Source organism: Oryctolagus cuniculus, chromosome 19 (assembly GCF_964237555.1).
Source record: "Oryctolagus cuniculus chromosome 19, mOryCun1.1, whole genome shotgun sequence".
NCBI lineage: Eukaryota > Metazoa > Chordata > Mammalia > Lagomorpha > Leporidae > Oryctolagus > Oryctolagus cuniculus.
Window position 1 is genome coordinate 40,681,168 of NC_091450.1, and position 18,842 is coordinate 40,700,009.

At 56.1% G+C, this 18,842-nt stretch overlaps 1 protein-coding gene across 3 annotated transcripts in view; it reads left to right on the plus strand.

The window, feature by feature from the left end:
• Window positions 1-18,842, plus strand: part of LMTK2 (lemur tyrosine kinase 2) — a 90,187-nt gene that overhangs the window by 48,429 nt on the left and 22,916 nt on the right. For all 3 annotated transcript variants that reach the window (XM_051839022.2, XM_051839021.2, XM_051839024.2), the window contains exon 7: window positions 7,076-7,209. In XM_051839022.2, the coding sequence (XP_051694982.2) occupies window positions 7,076-7,209 (134 nt within the window). The remainder of the gene's footprint in view (window positions 1-7,075; window positions 7,210-18,842) is intronic.

Genomic DNA, 18,842 nt, shown 5'->3' on the forward strand with positions numbered 1-18,842 from the left:
TAACCCACGCGCCACAGCGCCAGCCCCAAGAGAAGAGCTTGAACAGGCTTGACCGCTGGGCGGCAGCAGTGCTGCTCCCCGGGGCCCCGTGTCCGCAGTAGGTGAAAGGGTGAACAGGACGTGCAGACGGAGGCTGAAGAGGGAGGGCATTCTGACGTGTACTGCAGGGTGGGTGCACAGCGCAGTGAGCTCATCACCAGAGGACAAACCCTCCGTGATGCTGGGTCCTGTGTGGGATCAGAGCAGGCCGACTCGGGGCGGTTCCGGGGGCTGGGGGCAGGGCGCGCAGGGGGCTGTTTGCTGGGCTCGGTTTCAGCTTTGCGCGGGCAGGTGTGGAGTGTGAATGTGTAGTGCACTTAGAAATGGGGAAGACGGTGAAGCCTGTTGCTGTTAACGGTGACCTCCTACGCGTCAAGGTGCTGTTGGCTGGTAGCCGCCACCAGGAGGTGGCCACTGTGCCCTTTGTCCTGGGCCTTGGGCTGGTGTCACCAGCCTTGTGTCAGAGTACGGCCACTGAGCCAGGGTTCCTCCAGCTGTGGTCACGCTTGAGTGTGGGGCAGCGTCCTGCCGACAGCGAGGGCTGACACCTACCACGGCCGCTGGCGGGCACTGAGCCCAGCTTCTCCGGGCTCAGTTTGTGCAGACTGTGTGGCAGGAGCAATCAGGTGGCATCGGCCCTGCAGGGCTGTCCCCTGGACACACTGAGCCCTGCCTGCCCCACACCTGCTCAGAAAGACAGAGAAGGCAGCAGTCCTGGGCTTTGCGGTGAGTGGCCGTGGCCTCAGTTGAGAGGCCGCCTTCCCCGGTGGTTAGCTGATCGTCAGCCGGGCTCTAACCATTGCCCTCTGCTGTCGTGCCCGTGGTGGTCACACCCAGGGATGACGTCTTCCCACTGGTAGAAAGAACAGAATATTTCTGCACTCAAGTAACTCCTTGTAGGTGGGTCTGCCAAGGAGTTTTTAAAAGCACTTCGTCTTGGAATGTTTGTGAGAGTAGCTCAGCTCTGCTGAGCGAGCTGCACTGCCCGCCTGTGACGGGGGTGGCGGTCATGTGCGTGATGACCGGCGCTCCTGAGAGAGCAATGGGGCGGGACGTCTTGTAGGGAAGGCGTCAGATGCAGCAGAGAAAGTACTGCAGGGGGCTTCGGTGCCTCACTGACCTCAGAAAGGGGACAGTGCCGGCCACCCCGTGGGACTACCGGGCCTTTAAATATGGTGATGAGTGACCCTGCCGAGCACGGACATGCTCTGTGAGTGGTAGGTGTTTTCAGCTCCTTGAACTAAAGGCTGCGGTCTGGGTGCTGTGTGTGGGCACTCACTGGCATCTGGGGAGGCTCTGCAGGGGGTGCAGAGTTAGGGTGTCGGGAGCAGGGACCGGGAGGACGGAGGGGCGCTGCCCGAGAGGTGGGTCGGAGCTGCAGGGAGGCCTGGCTGTGGCTGGGGTGACCAAGAGCGGAGCCCAGTGACCCCTGCTCAGTCTGAACCTCCGACCACACAGCACTTTCTGCAGCTCCATCACCCGGCTCCGGAGCGGGGGTGCTGAGGCTGTGTCCTGGAGCGTAGGGTGTTCCCCGAGTAGTGCTGTGAGGGGGGCGGCTGCTGGCGCTCCCTGGTGGGGGGCCTTCTGCAGAATCCAGGAGTGCTCAGGCTCGCCAGCGGGAAGGGGAAGGTCTGGTGTGCTGTGTGTTGGCGTTTGTGAGTCTTTGGGACAGCCCTGTGTGGGCAGGGGCAGGGGCTCCATTTTACAGATTAGAAAACTGAGGCCCGGGTCTGTGTGCTCAAGACCAAGCTTTCTGGTTGTCCTCTGTCTTCTTGGGTTGTTGTCCTGCCTATGGGCACACAGTCACCAGCCAGGGGACACGTTTGCCCTGTGGCCTGGTTTTCTTCTGTGCACCTTATACTGGGGGGTGGGGTGGGGTGGGGGTGGGGCTGTGTGTCAGTGCTTCCTCCAGTTTAGAGCCGGTCTTTTGTAGGGACAGTGCCTCCCTCCGTGAGCCCCATGCACCAGGCCCGGCTCAGGCGCTATGTGTCCAGCGAGCAGTAGCGTGTCCCTGCCCTGTGGAAAAGCAGGGGTGCACAGGGCATGCTGGGCTGGACGGTGATGCCAGCACCCTCAGGGCGGGGAGGGCGTGAGCCCTGGCCCTGGCCCCCGGGGGCCTGGCTGCTGCTGGGGCTGGTGTGGCCTTGGCTCTTGGCTGACGGGCAGCCCTGACCGCTGGGGCCCTTCCTGACCTCCCTGCTGCCTGCCCCGTGGCGAAGGCCATCGCTGCTGGAAGCGTCGTGGCTCGGCCATGGGGGCTGCTGAGCCCTGGGAGCGTGGCTGGGGTGAGTGCTCAGCGTGGGGAGGGGGAGGGGGAGGGGCGCTGTGGGCTGAGTACCAAGGAAACACGCAGTGCCAGTGGTTTCTTTACTGTTGATTGCACACTGAAATGGTAACTATATCGGGTGTATCAGGGCCCTAGTGCAGATTACTGAAGTCACATTTACCTGTTTTTCTTTTTTTATGATTTTGAACTGCTGCTAGGAATTTTTAAAAGGATATTAAGTAATCTCACCTCTTTCTGAAGTCAAAGGCTTTTTAAAGTTTTTAAAATTTATTTTCATTTTGTTTGAAAGAGAGAGACAGATCTTCCCTCTGCTGCTTCACTCCCTTAAAAGCCCACGGCAGCTGGCACCGGGCCGGCGCAGACCGAAGCCAGGAACCCAGAACTCAGTGCGAGTCGCTGACTTGATGAGCGGGGACTCGATTCCTTGAGCCCTCACTGCTGCTCCAAGCGTGCGTGTTGGCAGAATTGGATCAGAAGTGGAACTGGGACTCAAACTGAGTTACTCTCATTATGGGCTGCAGGGGTCCCAAGTGGCATCCTTTTTTTGTTTTAAAATTTTTTACATGCTCTTTTTTTAAAGATTTATTTATTTACTCAAAAGAGTTACAGGAGGGAGAGACAGAGGGCTCTTCGACCTGCTGGTCACTTCCCAGATGACCGCAACAGCTGGGACTGGGCCAGGATGAAGCCAGGAGCCAGGAGCTCCCTGCAGGTCTCCCACGTGGGTTCAGGGGCCCAAACACTTGGGCCGTCTTCTGCTGCCTTTCCCGGGCACTGGATCGGAAGTGAAGCAGTCGGGTCTGAACCCAGCACCCATATGGGATGCCAGCATTGCAGGCGGCGGCTTTCTCTGGATGTCACAGCGTTGGCCTCCCAGGTGGCATCTTAACGACTGCACTAGCCTGCCCAGAAAAGCTTAGGTGACATCTCTGGCTTGTGTTGTGTCTGTTGGTAGAACTGGCGGGGCTAGCACTGTGGAGTAGCAGGTGAAGCCGCCACCTGCAGTGCAGGCATCCTATATGGGCACTGGTTCGAGTCCCAGCTGTTCCACTTCCGATGCAGCTCTCTGCTGTGGCCTGGGAAAGCAGTAGAAAATGGCCCAAGTCCTTGGGCCCCTGCACCTGCATAGGAGACCCAGAAGAAGCTCCTGGCTCCTGGCTTCGGATCGCCTTAGCTCCGGCCATTGCAGCCAACTGGGGAGTGAACCAGCGGATGGAAGACCTCTCTCTGTCTCTCCTTCTCTCTCTGTGTAACTCTGATTTCAAGTAAATAAATAAATCTTTGGGGTGGGGGGGAGAACTGACCTGTTGTCTGTCTCCGGAGAGATGTGTTCCGAGAACCAGGTAACCGCAAGTGATTTTGAGAGTAGTTCAGACTCCCCTCTCCTGAAGTAGAACTGATTGTACCAGTTAGATTTTTGTTACTTAAAGAATAAAATACTACTTTCCCACATTAATGTCTTTGGCTACTTTAATAGAGTAATGCAGCAGTAAAATTTATTTAAAGCCCAATAAGCATTTGAAATTACAGATTTACCCCCAAGTCCCTTGCTATTAGGTGGTTAATTGCAAGGCCAGGGTGGGGCTTCCCTTGGGAAAGTGGTTGCTCCCCACTTTGATTTGGGGGAGGTGTTTAGAATGCTCAAATGTGTTTTCTTTCCTCTCCCACGCATTGAGGAGATGTTGGCGGAGCATGCTGTGTGCCGGGCTCTGGTCTGGGTTGTAGGGACACAGAAGGGTAGAGTTCAGAGCCCCTGCCCTCCGCCCCTCACGCCGAGTGCCAGGGAGAAACCAGGTGCCTCCTGACCTGCGTGTCAGAAGATGGACTGTGGGGCAGGTGTTGTGTGTGCAGGCTGATCCCCGGCCCCGGCCGCCTGCCTCCGTGTCTGAGTGCCAGAGATTGAATCACCCTGCTTCTGATCCAGCTTCCTGCTGAAGTACACCCTGGGTGGCAGCAGATGATGGCTCGAGTCGGATCTCTGCCACTCACCTACGTGTGAGACCTGGACTGAATTGATTTTGGCCTGGCGCAGCCTCTGCTGTTGTAGAGATTTGGGGGAGTGAACCAGCAGATGGAAGCTCCCCCCCCCCCCCCCAAATAAATTTTAAAGAGATTTTGAAACAGACTGACTGGCTGCTCAGGTGGCAGGCACAGGTGCTGGGGGCAGTGATGAGTGGTTGACATGAAGTGCTCTGACTCTGAGTCCCATCAGGACCAGGTGCGGGGTTGGTGGTGAGGCCCCGGGGATGCCGGCTTCGCTGTTGGTCTGAGCCTCTGGGAACATGGCAATGAGACCAGGTGGATGGGTGGGTTTTGTGTGAGCAGCCTTAGGTTTGCAATGTCTCCTGGACATAACATACAGGGAGGAAGGCCAAATGAGGAGGGAGGAGGGGCTGGGCCAGAGGGGTCTGTGACTGCCCAGGGGTGGGAACCACCACCTCCCCCAACCCCAGGACAGGGAGGACCAAGGGCCCAGCCCATGTCCCCCCACCCCACCCCAGCACTTCCAGATCGGGGGTGGGGGTGGGTGAGGGGAAAGAAGGAGGGTTTCCAGGAGGGAGGAACAGCGACCTGGTGTGGAGGTGCTGAGTGTGCTGGGCACGCCTGAGAGGTGGAACCAGCCGGAGGGGACTTGATGCCCAAAGGGGGGACACGGAGAGTCCCCGAGGGGCGGGGCTGGGGCTGTCGGGGAGGTGTTTGAGGAGCCCAGCAGGGCATCGGGTGGACAGCCCTTGGTAACGGAGGAGATCCAGGTCCACAGCTGGAGTGAGGAGCAGCTGTGACCACAGCCTGAGCCCCAGGCCGGCTCCTGCTGGAAGGGGCGCCCTCCCCCTCAGTGCGGTGGCTGTGGCTGTATTTTAATCCAGTGCCTCAGTGCCCCTGGCTTTTCTGTTAGAATTTTTGAGTGTGTTTGCAAGTCTTCACTCACTCAAACAAACCCTTGTCGGGTTCTGCTTCTGCCTTGGCCCCTTGGTGTGGCCTTTGCTGCCCTCTAGCGTCCAGACTTGTCCCTGCGGGTTCTCTCGCAGGGTTTGGGGGAGGAGCTGAGACGTCTCCAAAGCCTAGTGAAGGAAACCTGAATGCTGCTCCATTGTTCTTCCCGGTGGGGTTTCCCCTTTCCACGGTGGCCCCAGTAATAATCAAGTCTTCTCAGGCTGCCCGCTGAGGATGAGTCTGTTCTGAGTAGAGTGAATCAGCTTTATAACTTGCCTCATATAAAAGCCAGCAGTTACAATGTTTGTGTTGATTTCCTTTTTTTTTTTTTTTAATGTTTATTTGAAAAGCAGAGCAACACAGAGAGGTTCACTCCGCAAATGTCCACAACAGCCAGATTAGGGTCAGGCCAGAGTCAGGAGCCAGGAACTCTTACCTGCGACTCCTGTGTGGGTGACCAGGACCCGGGGGCTTGGGTCATCTCCTACAGCTTTCACTGGGATAGCATCAGGGAGCTGGAAGGGAAGTGGCGGCGGGCTCCACTTCACCCCCACTGCACCACACTTCCCACCCTGCACTTGACTTTGTGGTGAACTGGGAATGAGGCACGGCCACTGATTAGCTTCACTTCCCCCGGCTCGGTCTTCCCTGTAGAAAGCAGCTCAGCTTGGGAGAAGCACGGCACATGTGGGAAAGCCCCCGGTGCAGGGCTGGGCCTGGCGCTCTGAACCCCCATGGCAATGGGAGTCGCTGGGCGTGGACGCAGAGGGCATGTTAGGAGGTGCTTAGTGTTGACGTGGTCAAATGTAAAGCAATGCCGTGTTGTTGTTGTTTAAGATTCATTTATTTGAAAGGCAGGCTTAGAGATCAGGAGAGAGAGAGAGAGAGATCTTCTGATCACTAGCTCACTCTCCAAATGGCCACAGTGGCGGGGCTGGGCCAGGCTGAAGCCAGGAGCCAGGAGACTCCTCCAGGTCTCCCACGTGGGTGCAGGGGCCCATGCACCTGGGCCACCCTCCGCTGCTTTCCCAGGTGCGTTAGCAGGGAGCTGGATTGGAAGTGGAGCAGGCAGAACTCAAACTGGTGCCCATATGGGATGCTGGGATCGCAGGTGGCATTCTTGCCCACTACACCACAGTGTCAGCCCCCAATGCTGTGCTTTAAAGCTTCCTTTGGGAGGAATCTGGTGGACTTGCTGTCCGCAGTAACAGATCCAAGAAAATACCCTTCCTGGGTATGTCCTTTGCTGGGCCCAGAGTTAAGGAGCCCTGACGGCCCTTGGCTTGCTGTCTGCATTTCACCAGCTGACAACAGGAGGTAACGGGGAGCCCAGCTTGGAGGTCTGCCTGTGAGTCTGTGGCTTCTCATGCCCAGGCCGCTCTCCTTAGAATATGCTTGTTAACGAGGAGCTGCCTGTGGCAGTGGGCTCTGAGCCCCCTGGGGCCCGGAGAGGTTGGCAGAGGCCTGATGCAGGTGTCACCAGCAGGTGCAGGGGCTGCTGGAAAGCCTCAGCATGGCACTCTCAGCACGAATGCACTGCACGTGAGATGCACGCGTCAGTGTGAGTTGTGCGCCTTTGCCACATTTTCCTCCCATGTGCTTGCCTGGTGATGATCACCTAAGTGTTTGCCCTGGTTAGAATGGCCCTGAAGGCTGTAGTACGAGCCTGGGTTGCTGCCTGTGATTTGGACCGTCTTCAGCCCCAGGTTCTCTGCTGAGCAAGCCTGCCTGACTGCTCAGTTCCCGTCGGCAGCCCCTGTGTGCAGGTGCCCGGGTGTTCAGCTTGTCCACTTCTGACGCCAGAATCTCTTTCAGGGCGACCTGAAGGCCTACCTGCGCAGCGAGCAGGAGCACCTGCGGGGGGACACGCAGACCATGCTGCTGCAGAGGATGGCGTGCGAGATTGCCGCGGGGCTGGCGGCCATGCACAAGCTGCACTTCCTGCACAGGTAGGTCTGGCCGCCCCGGCGCGCTCCTGCATCGCTGCCGCCGCCGCAGCCCAGAGGCTTGATGGGAAGCTGGAGGAGGAGGGGCTGTGCTTGGCTTCCACAGGCGGGGCCGCACCCAGGCTGCGTTAGGCTCCCTTTAGACTCACACCAGAACAGCCTAAGCTCTAGAAATTATTTCCAAAATTTCAGAGAATGCAGAATGCAAAAACTTGGACCTGCCCCTGAGTTCTGGGTAAACAGGCCCAGGCTGCCTCCTGGCATCTCATTCGTGGCATCCTTGCTGTGTCAGCCCTCAGCGTCTGCTGCCGTCCGCTGGGCTTCTCCGGGGTCCCAGGTCACGGTCTCGAGGGAGGGGGAGGATCCCGTAGGCCAGCAGCGTCTTAGCAGGTCACGGCATTGGTTTCTGGCCAGCTCGAGGGTTGGCTTGAGGAACCTGCTCCGGAGCAGGAGGCGTCCTGGGGTCCGAGCTGAGGAGGCCTGCGCCTGGGGCTGGCGCCCGGGCTGCGTGTGAGCAGCACAGGGTCCACCTCACACATCTGTCAGGCTTTGTTCCGATCACTGGTGGGGATTTTCTTAGGAAAACAACAGAGGACTTCGAGTCCCGCCTCAGAGGGTGGTTCTGTCCTGTGACCCCGGAAGGAGATCTCTGCTCTTGAGCTCTGGTCTATGTTTAAAGTCTGTTTAAGGTTATTAGAACTCAGGGAAGTAGGCAGTGTTTCCGTGTTTGCCTTTAAGTAAATCATTTAGTGCTTACTAATCCAGAGATCAGAAAAGGGACGCCTGTGTGTCCTGACGTACGGGGTGCCTGGAAGCGCCGTGTCCGTCAGAGAGCGTGTGTGCAGAGTAACATAGGTGCAGCGCGGCCCCACTTGCTGGAAGGAAGGAAGCCCGTGGCTGCGGCTGCAGGTGCGTGAGTGGAAAAGTACCACGGGTCTCCGAGCGTTCCCTCGGGTCGGGGGAAGGAAGAGTACTGACTTCCCTTGTGCCTCTGTATCCTGCTTGACTTGCAGTGCCAAGTGAATCGCTCAGGTCACGTGTTTTTAATAGGCCCCACAGGTTAAGGGCTCCTTGCTGCCCAGGGAACCGGAATCCCTACGTGAAACTTGAGGGCACCAAAATTCGTCCATTTCATAGTGAAGAAATGCTGCTTGTACTTCAGTGTAGCCATAATTTGTCTCGTTAATCTTTAGTAAAAGAGAGCTGAGTGTTGGGAATTTTTTTTTTAATTTTGGTTGACATGAAGTTGTGGAAGATAGTTGGAAGCTGTGTTCGAGGCCCATGTAGCACAAAAATTAACAGATATCAGAGTAAATAGTATTTTCATGTGTGTTCGAAATTTGGAATCCTGAAATGATGATGATAGATCAGGTGCAGAAACTCGGAATGAAGAAAAATCTATGAAACCACTGACAGCTGCTTCACTGTGTTCTAAGGTGTTTTATATAAAGATTCCCCTGGGGCATAGTTTGTTGGTGGTGGTAGCTTATCACGTAACACGTTTTTAAGTTGGCATTTCAGATGCTTACTGGCTGACTCCAGGGAGTTCTAGGGAACTGATCCAGGGAGTCACCCAGTTAAATCTGGTTTCCATGGACCACTTACCTGGGGCCTCAGTGTGGGGCCCTGGCCTCCTGTGACCCTGAATTGGCGTGCGTGGTGTTCGCTGAAGCCCATGTAAACAGGAGCTGGCAGCTCGCTCCTGTTCCACGCCACTCTGCGCCGAGCTGGCCTGCGGCCCGGGACTCGCTGTCCCCTGCCTGTGAGTCCTCCTGAGCCGCTAGTCGAGTCAGGTCCCGGTGATGGGTGGGCAGCACGTCCTCGTGGTGGCCCTCGCAGATGTGCGTGGCCTGGAGGAGGACCTGGATGGTGAGTGTGCGCCAGAGAGCCTCGTCAGGGTCACCAAATGTCCCAGCTCTCTGGAGGTCGGTAGCCAGGTGTTCTGGAGCGGGCGAGTCGCCCCCTGCGTCAGGTGTGGTTGGAGTCCATGCTGGGGATGCTGGGTAAGTGTGTTGCTGCCCACTTGGCCACAGGTCCAGCCTGAGCTCCTTTCAGATGGAGAGCCGTGGTCAGGGCTTTCACTCACCTGTGCGTGTGTGAGGTCGCCCTGGTGCTGTGTGCATTTCCTTCTGGTGCTGACTGTCTTTAAGGGGAAAGTGTGCATATGGCAGTGAGTGTTTCGCTCTACTGCCTTCCGTGGTTTGTAAATCAGAGCCACAGACCATGCCTGGCACGTGGTCTTATTAGATGAACACAGAAGTACCCTCTGGCGTCATTTGCTGAGAACCTGAGCTCCTCCCTTTGAGCAGCTGTGGCATCAGGCTCGGGGGAGGGGAGGGAGGAGGGGCAGGCCTGGCCCCACCCCTGTGCTTCTGGTGCAGTGGCAAGGATGCTGCTGAATTCTTGAGATGAAAGTGAGGAGTCGAGGGGCTGGCGCTGTGGTGTAGCTGCCGCCTGCAGTGCCAGCATCGCGTACGAGCCCCAGTTCGAGTCTCATCTGCTCCACTCCGATCCAGCTCTCTGCCATGGCCTGGGAAAGCAGCCATAAGGCGGCCAAAGTCCTTGGGCCCCTGCACCTACGTGGGAGACCCGGAGAAGATCCTGGCTCTGGATTGGCGCCATTGTGGCCATCTGGGGAGTGAACCTCTGCCTCTGCCTCTGCCTCTGCCTCTGCCTCTCTGCCTTTCAAATACATAAATACATCTTTAAAAAGAAAAGAGAAAGAAAGGAGTCGCTGGAATCCTGGAGCTCTGAGCGGAGTGTGGGGCTGGCGGTGGCCAGGAGAAGGAGAAGTGGAGAGGTGATGATGAAGGGGGAGGCTGGGCCCTGCCTTACTTTTGGAGTTTTAGTTTTTCTTGCTCTTTTAGATCAGTGTTGCCACGAAGTTGAAGATGATGTAAAATTCAGTGATGCCGCAGTATTCGTTGGACTTCTGCGGTCTGCCGAGTTCATGGTAGATAAAGTGAGAGACAGAAACGATTTAACATCAAAGCAGAACAGGCGGGTCTGGCTGAGAACGCTGGCGGCTGCAGCTGAGCAGGATGGCCGCTGCGCCAGGCCAGGCGTTTGCAGAGCGCGCTGTCGGTGCTCGTCTGGGCCTCAGGATGGCCTTGTCTGGAGCCACAGGCAGGTGAGGGTGTGAATGCGCGTCCAGAGCAGAGTCCGGAGGCTCCGAGCAGGGAGCGGCGTGGCAGCCTCAGCTGCTGAGCTGAGCGATTCGGACCTGGGCAGGAACCCCATGTGTGGGGGGATCTGGAAGGCGGGTTTTCAGGAGGCGGCAGCATGTTAGTGCACAAAGCAGTGGCTGGGGGAAGGGCAGCTGAGGGAGCAGAAGGTGGACAGGGGCCCGAGTGCCAGGTCAGGACTTGGGAGTTGGTCCTGCAGGCAGTGCGACGGCACACGCAGAGCTGTGTGTGTGCACACACGCGTGCTGGGTGCTGGGTGCTGGGTCAGCTTTGTGGTAAGGTTTAGGATGGCTTGGCCAAAGAGGGTGCTTCCGACAAGACGTCCTCTAGGAGTTCCTAGCTGGTGGCCGTGCTGCTCCATGGAGAACTGTTGAAGGCAGAGATTGGCTTCTGTTGACCTTGCTGTCTCCTGTGAGGTTTTCTTCCCTAGAAAGGAGGAAGGGGCCTGAGAAGAGGTGGCAGGCTTGAGTCAGGCAGGAAGCAGGTCGGGAAAGGGGGCTGAAGAGGCCTTGTTAGAACAGCAGCAGGCCACAGGGGCTTGGGCTGGCTGCTGCCTGGCCACAGGTGAAGGCAGATGGGCCAGTGTGTCTCAGCTGTTCTAGACAGAAGATTTTGTGAGTCCATAATAACTCTAAAAAAAAATACAGCATCCAGTGTATAATTTCATTGTAACTTCTAAAAACGTAGCAAAAGATCGTGTGTGAGATGGGGCCAGTACTGTGCAGCGTGTTAAGCTGCCCTCTGGGAGGCCAGCACCCCTTACTGGAGCGCTGGATGAGTCCCAGCTGCTGTACTTCCGATCCGGCTCCCTGCTAATGCACCTGGGAAGACAGTGGAAGATGGCCCAAGTGCTTGGGGCCCTGCACCCACGTGGGAGACCAGGATGGAACATCTGGCTCCTGGCTTCTACCTGGTCCAGCCCTGGCTGTTGGGCCATTTGGGGAGTGAACCAGCAGATGGAAGATTTTGTCTCTCCCTCTCTGTCACTCTGCCTTTCAAATTGATAAATACATGTTTTTTAAAAAGGTGATATAAAAAATTGTAGATGAGTCTTGTTAATAAATATAGACATACTAACACATTACATGCAGCAATGTGGGGGAAAAAAACCAGGTAAGACTTCTAGGAATAAATATAAGGATAGATTTATATCAGAAATATGTAGTCATGATCACAAATCTGCACAATTCACATTGACAGAAATTACCCAGATTCTCAGTCGGTTGCTGAAGTATCACTTAGTATAATTCAGCCATTCCATATGTAAATCTGTTAGGAAAGAAACAACTTAAATATTAAGAGGAATGTTTACCAAAAGTCAGCAGCAAATATCAGACTAAATGGTGAAATAAAAAGCTTTTTCAGGGTGCCCGTGCCGTGGCTCACTTGGTTAATCCTCCACATGCGGTGCCGGCACCCCATATGGGCACCGGGTTCTGGTCCCAGCTGTTCCTCTTCCAGGCCAGCTCTCTGCTGTGGCCCGGGAAGGCAGGGGAGGATGGCCCAAGTGCCTGGGCCCTGCACCCGCATAGGAGACCAGGAGGAAGCACCTGGCTCTTGGCTTCAGATTGGCGCAGCGCCAGCCGTGGCGGCCATTTAGGGGGTGAACCAATGGAAGGAAGACCTTTCTCTCTGTCTCTCTCTCTCTCACTAACTCTATCTGTCAAATAAATTAAAAAAAAAAAAAAAAAAAAAAAAGCCTTTTCGGTTAAATCAGAGACCAGGCAGAGGTGCCCCTGTTTCTGTCGATCATCAGCGGCAGACGGGGGACTGCTCAGTGTGGATGTGGCCGCCCTGGTGCCTGGCGCACTCCGGTCCCGTGTGGGAACAGGCCAGGCGGCATGTCCTGCCTTGCGCAGGCTGCTGTAGCTGGCGGGCAGAGCCCACACTCGGGCACTGGGCTGTGCCGAGCGAGAACTCCAGCCGGCTGTGCCGCGATGGGGGAAAGGCCAAGACACGAGCGCACGAGTGTCCTTAGAAAATCAGAACTCGGGAACCTGTTGCGGTCTCCCATAAGGTAAAGGCACAAGTCAGCAGTTTTCTCCGTATAAATCCCTGGGAACAGGCGTGGGGAAAGCCAGCCCAATGGTGGTAATGTCAGAATCACAAGTCACTGGGAATAGGTTATGTGGAGAAAGACGAGGGCTGTGTGGAGACAGTGATGCCATCCTGTGGAAGGCGGTGCCGTGCCTGGCGGTGGGAAGATGGCGCAGAAATGTCAGTCAGCGCTGTCAGCTCTGGCGAGGGCGTCGAAGCTAGAATTGATAGAGCTTCATCGGGAAGAACAGTGTCTAGAGGAGCCAGCAAGGATGACAGACGGTGACTTGTGGGACAGCCTCCATCGGAGACATCCACGTGGTTTTGGCAGAGAAACTGATGCAGATGCCACACCGAATGTATAGAACAGACGTGTGACAGAAGTGATATTTCACATCAGTGCAAAAAGGGAGCTGCTTACCTAGCACTGGCACAGTCAGTTACCTGGGGAACGAACCGGACCGCAGCCTTGTCCTCCGAGGACAGGAAGTGTAGGAGAGCTCAGTGCGCTGACGGGAGACTGCAGAAGACTGTCTGTGTGACGCGCTTGCGAGTGAGACTCGGCTGTGACATAGAGGGGGTGTGGTGGATCGTGAGACCGGTGAACACCTGTGGTGGAGTGGAGAGGATGCACCTGCCATGCTGGTGGTTGGCAGGAAGAGTGAAGGGGAAACGATGACTCCACAGAGAAATGGGCAGAGACAAACAGGGCGGTAAGCAGGAAAGTGTTCAACTCCAAAGTCGATAGGACCTGCAGGTTACAGCCACCGAGACTCACTTCACCAGGCTCCTGAACTCACAAAGTAAGGACAGCTGTGCCTCTTGCCAGAAGGCGTTGGGGCGGGGGGAGGAGCTTTTTTTTTTTTTTTTTCCTTTGAATCTCCCATGTGGGTGCAGGGACCCAAGCACTTGGGCCATCTTTCGCTGCTTTACCCAGGCACAGTAGCAGAGAGCTGGATCAGAAGTAGAGCAGCCAGGACTTGAACCAGTACCCATGTGGGATGTCACATTGCAGGTGGTGGCTTTACCTGCTACTCTGCAGTGTTGGCCCCGGGGGGGGGGTTGCCCTATATCACACGTGTGTTGTGTGTTGCATGCTAATCATTTCATGTTTTTTTTTTTTTTTTTAAGATTTATTTATTTATTTGACAGGTAGAGTTACAGACAGTGAGAAAGAGAGAAAGGTCTTCCTTCCATTGGTTCAACCCCCAAATGGCTACCATGGCCGGCGTGCTGCGCCGATCCGAAGCCAGGAGGCAGGTGATTCCTCCTGGTCTCCCATGCGGGTGCAGGGCCCAAGCATTTGGGCCATCTGCCACTGCACTCCCGGGCCACAGCAGAGAGCTGGATCAGAAGAGGAGCAGCTGGGATCAGAACCCAGTGCCCATATGGGATGCCAGCGCCGCAGGCAGAGGATTAACCAAGTGAGCCACGGCGCCTGGCCCTATTTCATGTTTTTGAGAAGCCATTGAGCAATGTCTGTCAGAAACAGATTCCTTTTAATCCCACTCCTAGACTCGGTCACATAGAAGCTACAAGCTCTAGAATTTAAGAATGTGTTTCAGGGATAACTCCTCCTGCAGCACAGATGGTGGCGAAAAGGAAAAGAAAGAACAAGCAGACACGTAGTGGGGGGCCCTGAATGAAAGGGAGAATGAAGAATGCACTGTGGAGCATGGCATGTGTGCTCCCTAGCCCCCGACCGCATCTCTGTGTGTCTGTGAGCACGCGTGTGTGCACCGTGTGTGAGGATGGAAAAAACACAGACCCTGGGAGGGTGCAGGGGAGGGAGGAAGGCAGTTAAGGCCGGGGGTGGGGAGGGGGAGGTGGGGGCTGTGCTGCAGAAGACGCAGAATAGCCCAGCGCCCCTGTCGCCGGTTTGTGCAGAAAGTGAGGGGCAGAAGGCCAGGCTTGAGGGGCTGTCTGTGTTGAGCAGGTGAGCGCCCCACCTCAACTTGGGATCAGAGCCCTCAGTGTAAAACCGTTTGTTGCGAGTGGAGTACTGAATACCCTGGTTTTCTCGGTGAATCCAGTAGGGAAAAGTATTAGCTGGGTTTGTAACTAGCGTGATGGCCACTTTTATTCATTCATTCATTCATTCATTCATTCATGAGAGTTACACGGAGAGAGAAGGAGAGGCAGAGAGAGAGGTCTTCCATCCGCTGGTTCAAATGGCTGCAATGGCTAGAGCTGCGCTGATCCGAAGGCAGGAGCCAGGAGCTTCTCCCGGGTCTCCCATGCAGATGCAGGGGGCCAAGGACTGGGCCATCTTCCACTGCTTTCCCAGGCCACAGCAGAGAGCTGGATGGGAAGTGGAGCAGCCGGGACTCGAACCGGCACCCATATGGGATGCCGACACTGCGGCTTCACCCACTGTGCCACAGTGCCAGCCCCGTTGGCTATATCTTAACATGTGCACACCTGAAACAGCCCAGCCCTCTGCTGTCTTGATGAGATGTGGGCTTTGGTCTGGACTTGTGTTGGGGAGGTTGATTGATAGGTGGTTACTTTGGCAAGAGGAAGGCGTCTGCCTGGCCTCTCGCCCCTCAGAAGCCAGTCTGGCAGTATCCAGGTCCTGGGGGGTGAGCCTGAGGGGCAGGGACCAGCCTCCCTGGTGGGAGAGTCTGCCCCAGGCCAACTCTGGTGTTTCTGTTTCTTCGGGAAGTTCAGAGAGGCACACAGAGCTCCCACCTGGTGGTTCTCTCCCCAAATGCTTGCAGAGGTCGGCCCCAGCCAGTGCCGGGAGCCAGGAACTCACCCAGGTTTCCTAAGATGATCTGGGTGGCAGGGGCCCAATTATTGGAGCTGTCAGCACTGCCTCTCGGTGTGCATTAGCAGGCAACTCGAGTCAGGAGCCAGAGCTGGGTGTTGAACCCTGGCACTCTGCTACGGAACACGGCACCTTAGCTGCTCGGCTAAGCACCTGCCCCCTGTGTTGTAAGGAGCTCTGCAGGCACCTCTGATGCACGCTCACTGTGCTTGATTCCCACTGTGCTGAACGCTGAGCCGTCTGGTCCTGGAAAGCGCGTCTTGGCTACTCAGCAGGACCTAGGGTTTGGACATTATTGGGGGACCCCCCGAGGGCAGAGTGGACCTCCAGTCCTTGCCAACACACCCAGCCTCAGCAGGCTCCAGCTCTGTCTGCTTCCTGTGTGCACACCCGGGCACTGGTGCTGTGTGGCCCCTCGCTGCGCATGGTTCAGTAGTGCTCTCTGGGTAAGCTGGGAGCTCACCTGTAGACCTCCCTCTCCAGGATCAGAACACTGCACTGTTGACTATCCAGGGTGGTTGTTCACGGTGGGACAGAAGTCGGAGCCAGACGGTGAGACGTGTGTGGGCCTGACTGTCCCGCCCTCGACTCTGGAGACCTGGAACTGGAGGTTTATCCCGTTGTGTCTCCAGCCCTCCAAGCCCGGGCCATCAGGGTGGACCCCATTCCAGCCAGAGGCCTTTCCCATGGGGTCTAATCAGATTTTCATGTTGCAAGAATTCTCTGTTTACTCAGAGCGCAACAGGTGCCTGATTTGCAGTGGGCTGCAAAGGTCTGACCACACAAGCAGGGCGGACGCCCTTGGAGCCTCCTGCTGCGGTCTCCTGCCTCTACCTCTGCTTCGCCTCCTTAGTGGGGACGGACATTGTGGGGTTGAAGTGGTTCGTTCATCTCTCATCAGTTTTGCCAATAAAAGCCTCCTTGCCTGATTCTCCTGAGCTTATTTCTTGGATAAAACGGGGATCATCTTGACACTGAGATGCCTTGTCAAGATTAAATAAGATAATGCAGGCTAAGCTCCCGAACAGTCAGCAGCTGTCTGTTGTCTTCCCCTCCGTGTTACTCTTTTTTATTTATTTGAAAGACAGTATGGCCAGGTGGGAGGAGGGGGATTTCCCCTGCCCAAATGGCCACAACAGCACAGCAGCTGGGGCTGAGCCAGGCAGAGGCCAGGAGCCTGGAGCCCCAGCTGCGTCTCCCATGTGGGCGGGCTGGTTCCACTGCTTTCCCAAGCACGTCATCAGGAGCTGGATCTGCAGCATAGCGGAGGGACTGGAACCAGCAGTCTGATACGAGATGCTGGCATTGCAAGCAGCAGCTTAACCCATTGTGCCAAAAACGCCGGCCCTGTTTGTCACTCCTTGTGTCACAAATTTAGGTTACTCAGAAACCACTGCTCCATTGGTTGGAGAATGCTGGAGGCAGGGCACACCCCAGTCCCAGCCACAGCCGTAGTGATGCTGGTGGGTCAGGGTAGGGACGCCGAGTCTAGAACCGCAGACTCCCACTTCCTGAGGCCCTGAGTCCCGGGCAGCCTGACCCCCGGACCTGCTGCCTCTGTGTTTCCCAGCGGGAAGCGTCAGCCGCACTGCTGCACACTCACACTCTTCTCTCCTTGGCACGCTGGTGGGCTTCTGAACACTGCCTGCCGGTTTTGAACTAGATTTTCTCATTACCTTAAATCTGCACAGCTCTTGATCATCTTCAGAACTTGTCATGCACGTGCTGTTGCCCTCACAGCCCTGTGAGTTAACTCTTTCAGGGCTGTCCCTACTGTTCTGTGAGGCCGCGGTATGCCAGGGCCAGGCTTCCTGATTGTCTAGCACCCTTCCCACAGAGCCGCCAGGTCCCTGGGGTCCTGGGGTGGGCGGGGAGCAGGTGTGTAGGAAATCCTGTACCACCCCACTGGTTTCTTCCCCGTGCCCTGTGGGTTCTGGGTACAGAGGAGCCTTTGCTTCCACCCGGGCATGTGGCTGGATCGCGTCAGAATCATAACGTGTCTGACCACGAGAGCCAGAGGCCTGACGCACGTGGTGCAGCCCCTCTGTCTCCTTGCCTTTGCTCTGTCTGCACACCCCCGTCGAACGTCCGTGAGGACGAGAAGGGTGGTGCTGCTCGGCTGCTGGGTCCAGCTTTCGGTTCTGGTCTCAGGAGGGAGGTGCTGGGGGGGGGTGTGTGTGGCAGGGTCTCTGTTGATATCCTGTGAGTACGAGTTCTCAATGCTTGGGAACTGACCCTGGCTTGACAGAGCACGTGGCTGTGCAGTCGTCTGGCTGTCCAGCCCAGAGAGCCGCCTGACCAAGCACTTTCTGCCCTCAGATGGCGTGCTACTCCCTCCTTTCCTTAATTCCCCCAAACAAGGAACAGGGAGTAGGGCTGTCCTGGGGGTTCCCCAGACCCCTTCGCAGACACCGTGAGAAACCAGCCCTGCAGACGCGGGAACTGTAGAGAGCAACCAAGTAGAACTGGCTGAAGACTCAGGGCAGCTGGGTTCCCGGGGCCCCGCACCAGCACCGTGCAGCACTTGCAGGTGTCAGTATGCTGTCCTTGATGGCTGCAGGTGGTGAAGGTAGGAACCAGGAAATACCAGTGACCTTGCTAGCTTTGTGTCCAAGCAGTGACTTCAGTTCTGTGTGCCTCAGTGTCCTTGTTTATTAATGGGGAGCTAACAGTACGCACCTCCTGTTCCTTGTGAAGATCAGATGCTTAGAGAACATGTCAAAGTGCTTAGGGAAATTCTTAGTGAGCTGCTGGAATCCCGTCTGAGTTCCAGTCCCGGCTGCTCCACTTCCAGTCCAGCTCCCTGCCGATGAGCGTGGGAAAGCAGCAAAGGGTGGCCCAGGTGCTTGGGCCCCTGCCACTCATGTGGGAGACCTGGCTTCCAGGCTCCTCTGTTCAGCCTGGCCCATTGAGGCCATCTGAGGAGTGAACCAGTGGATAGAAGATAATATCTCTGTTTCTGTCCGCCCCCCAACTGCCTTCCAAATAAATAAATAAGTAAATAAATAATCTTTTTTAAAAAAGAAAAAAGTGGGGATTGGCGCTGTGGTCTAGTAAGTTACGCCTCATCCTGCAGTGCCAGCATCCCATATGGGTACTGGTTTGAGTCCAAGCTGCTCTGCTTCTGATCCAGCTCCCTGCTGTGGCCTGGGAAAGCAGCAGAAGATGGCCCAAGTCCTTGGGCCCCTGCACCTATGTGGGAGACCCAGAAGAAACTCCTGGCTCCTGGCTTTGGATCAGCCCAGCTCTGGCCCTTGTGGCTGTCTGGGGTGTGAACCAGAGGATTGGAAGACCTATCTCTGTCTGTCTGTCTGTCTGTCTCTCTCTGTAACTGCCTCTCAAGTAAATAAATCTTTAAATTAAAAAAAAAAAAAAAAGGAAGAAATGCTTCAAGTGTAAAGTGAGGGCCTTGTCAGTATGAACCATTATTATGTGAGTCTGTGCTGTTGGGTGGGAAGCCCTCAGCCCTGTGGCGCAGGGTGGGCCCTGCTTGCAGTGCCACCACCCCATGTCAGAGTGCAGTTTGTGTCCTGGCTGCTTCACCTATGATCCAGCGCCTGCTAATGCGTATGGGAAAGCAGCAGATGGTGCTTCAAGTTCAAGTACTTGGCAGACCCAGATGGAGTGCCAAGGCTCCTGGCTTC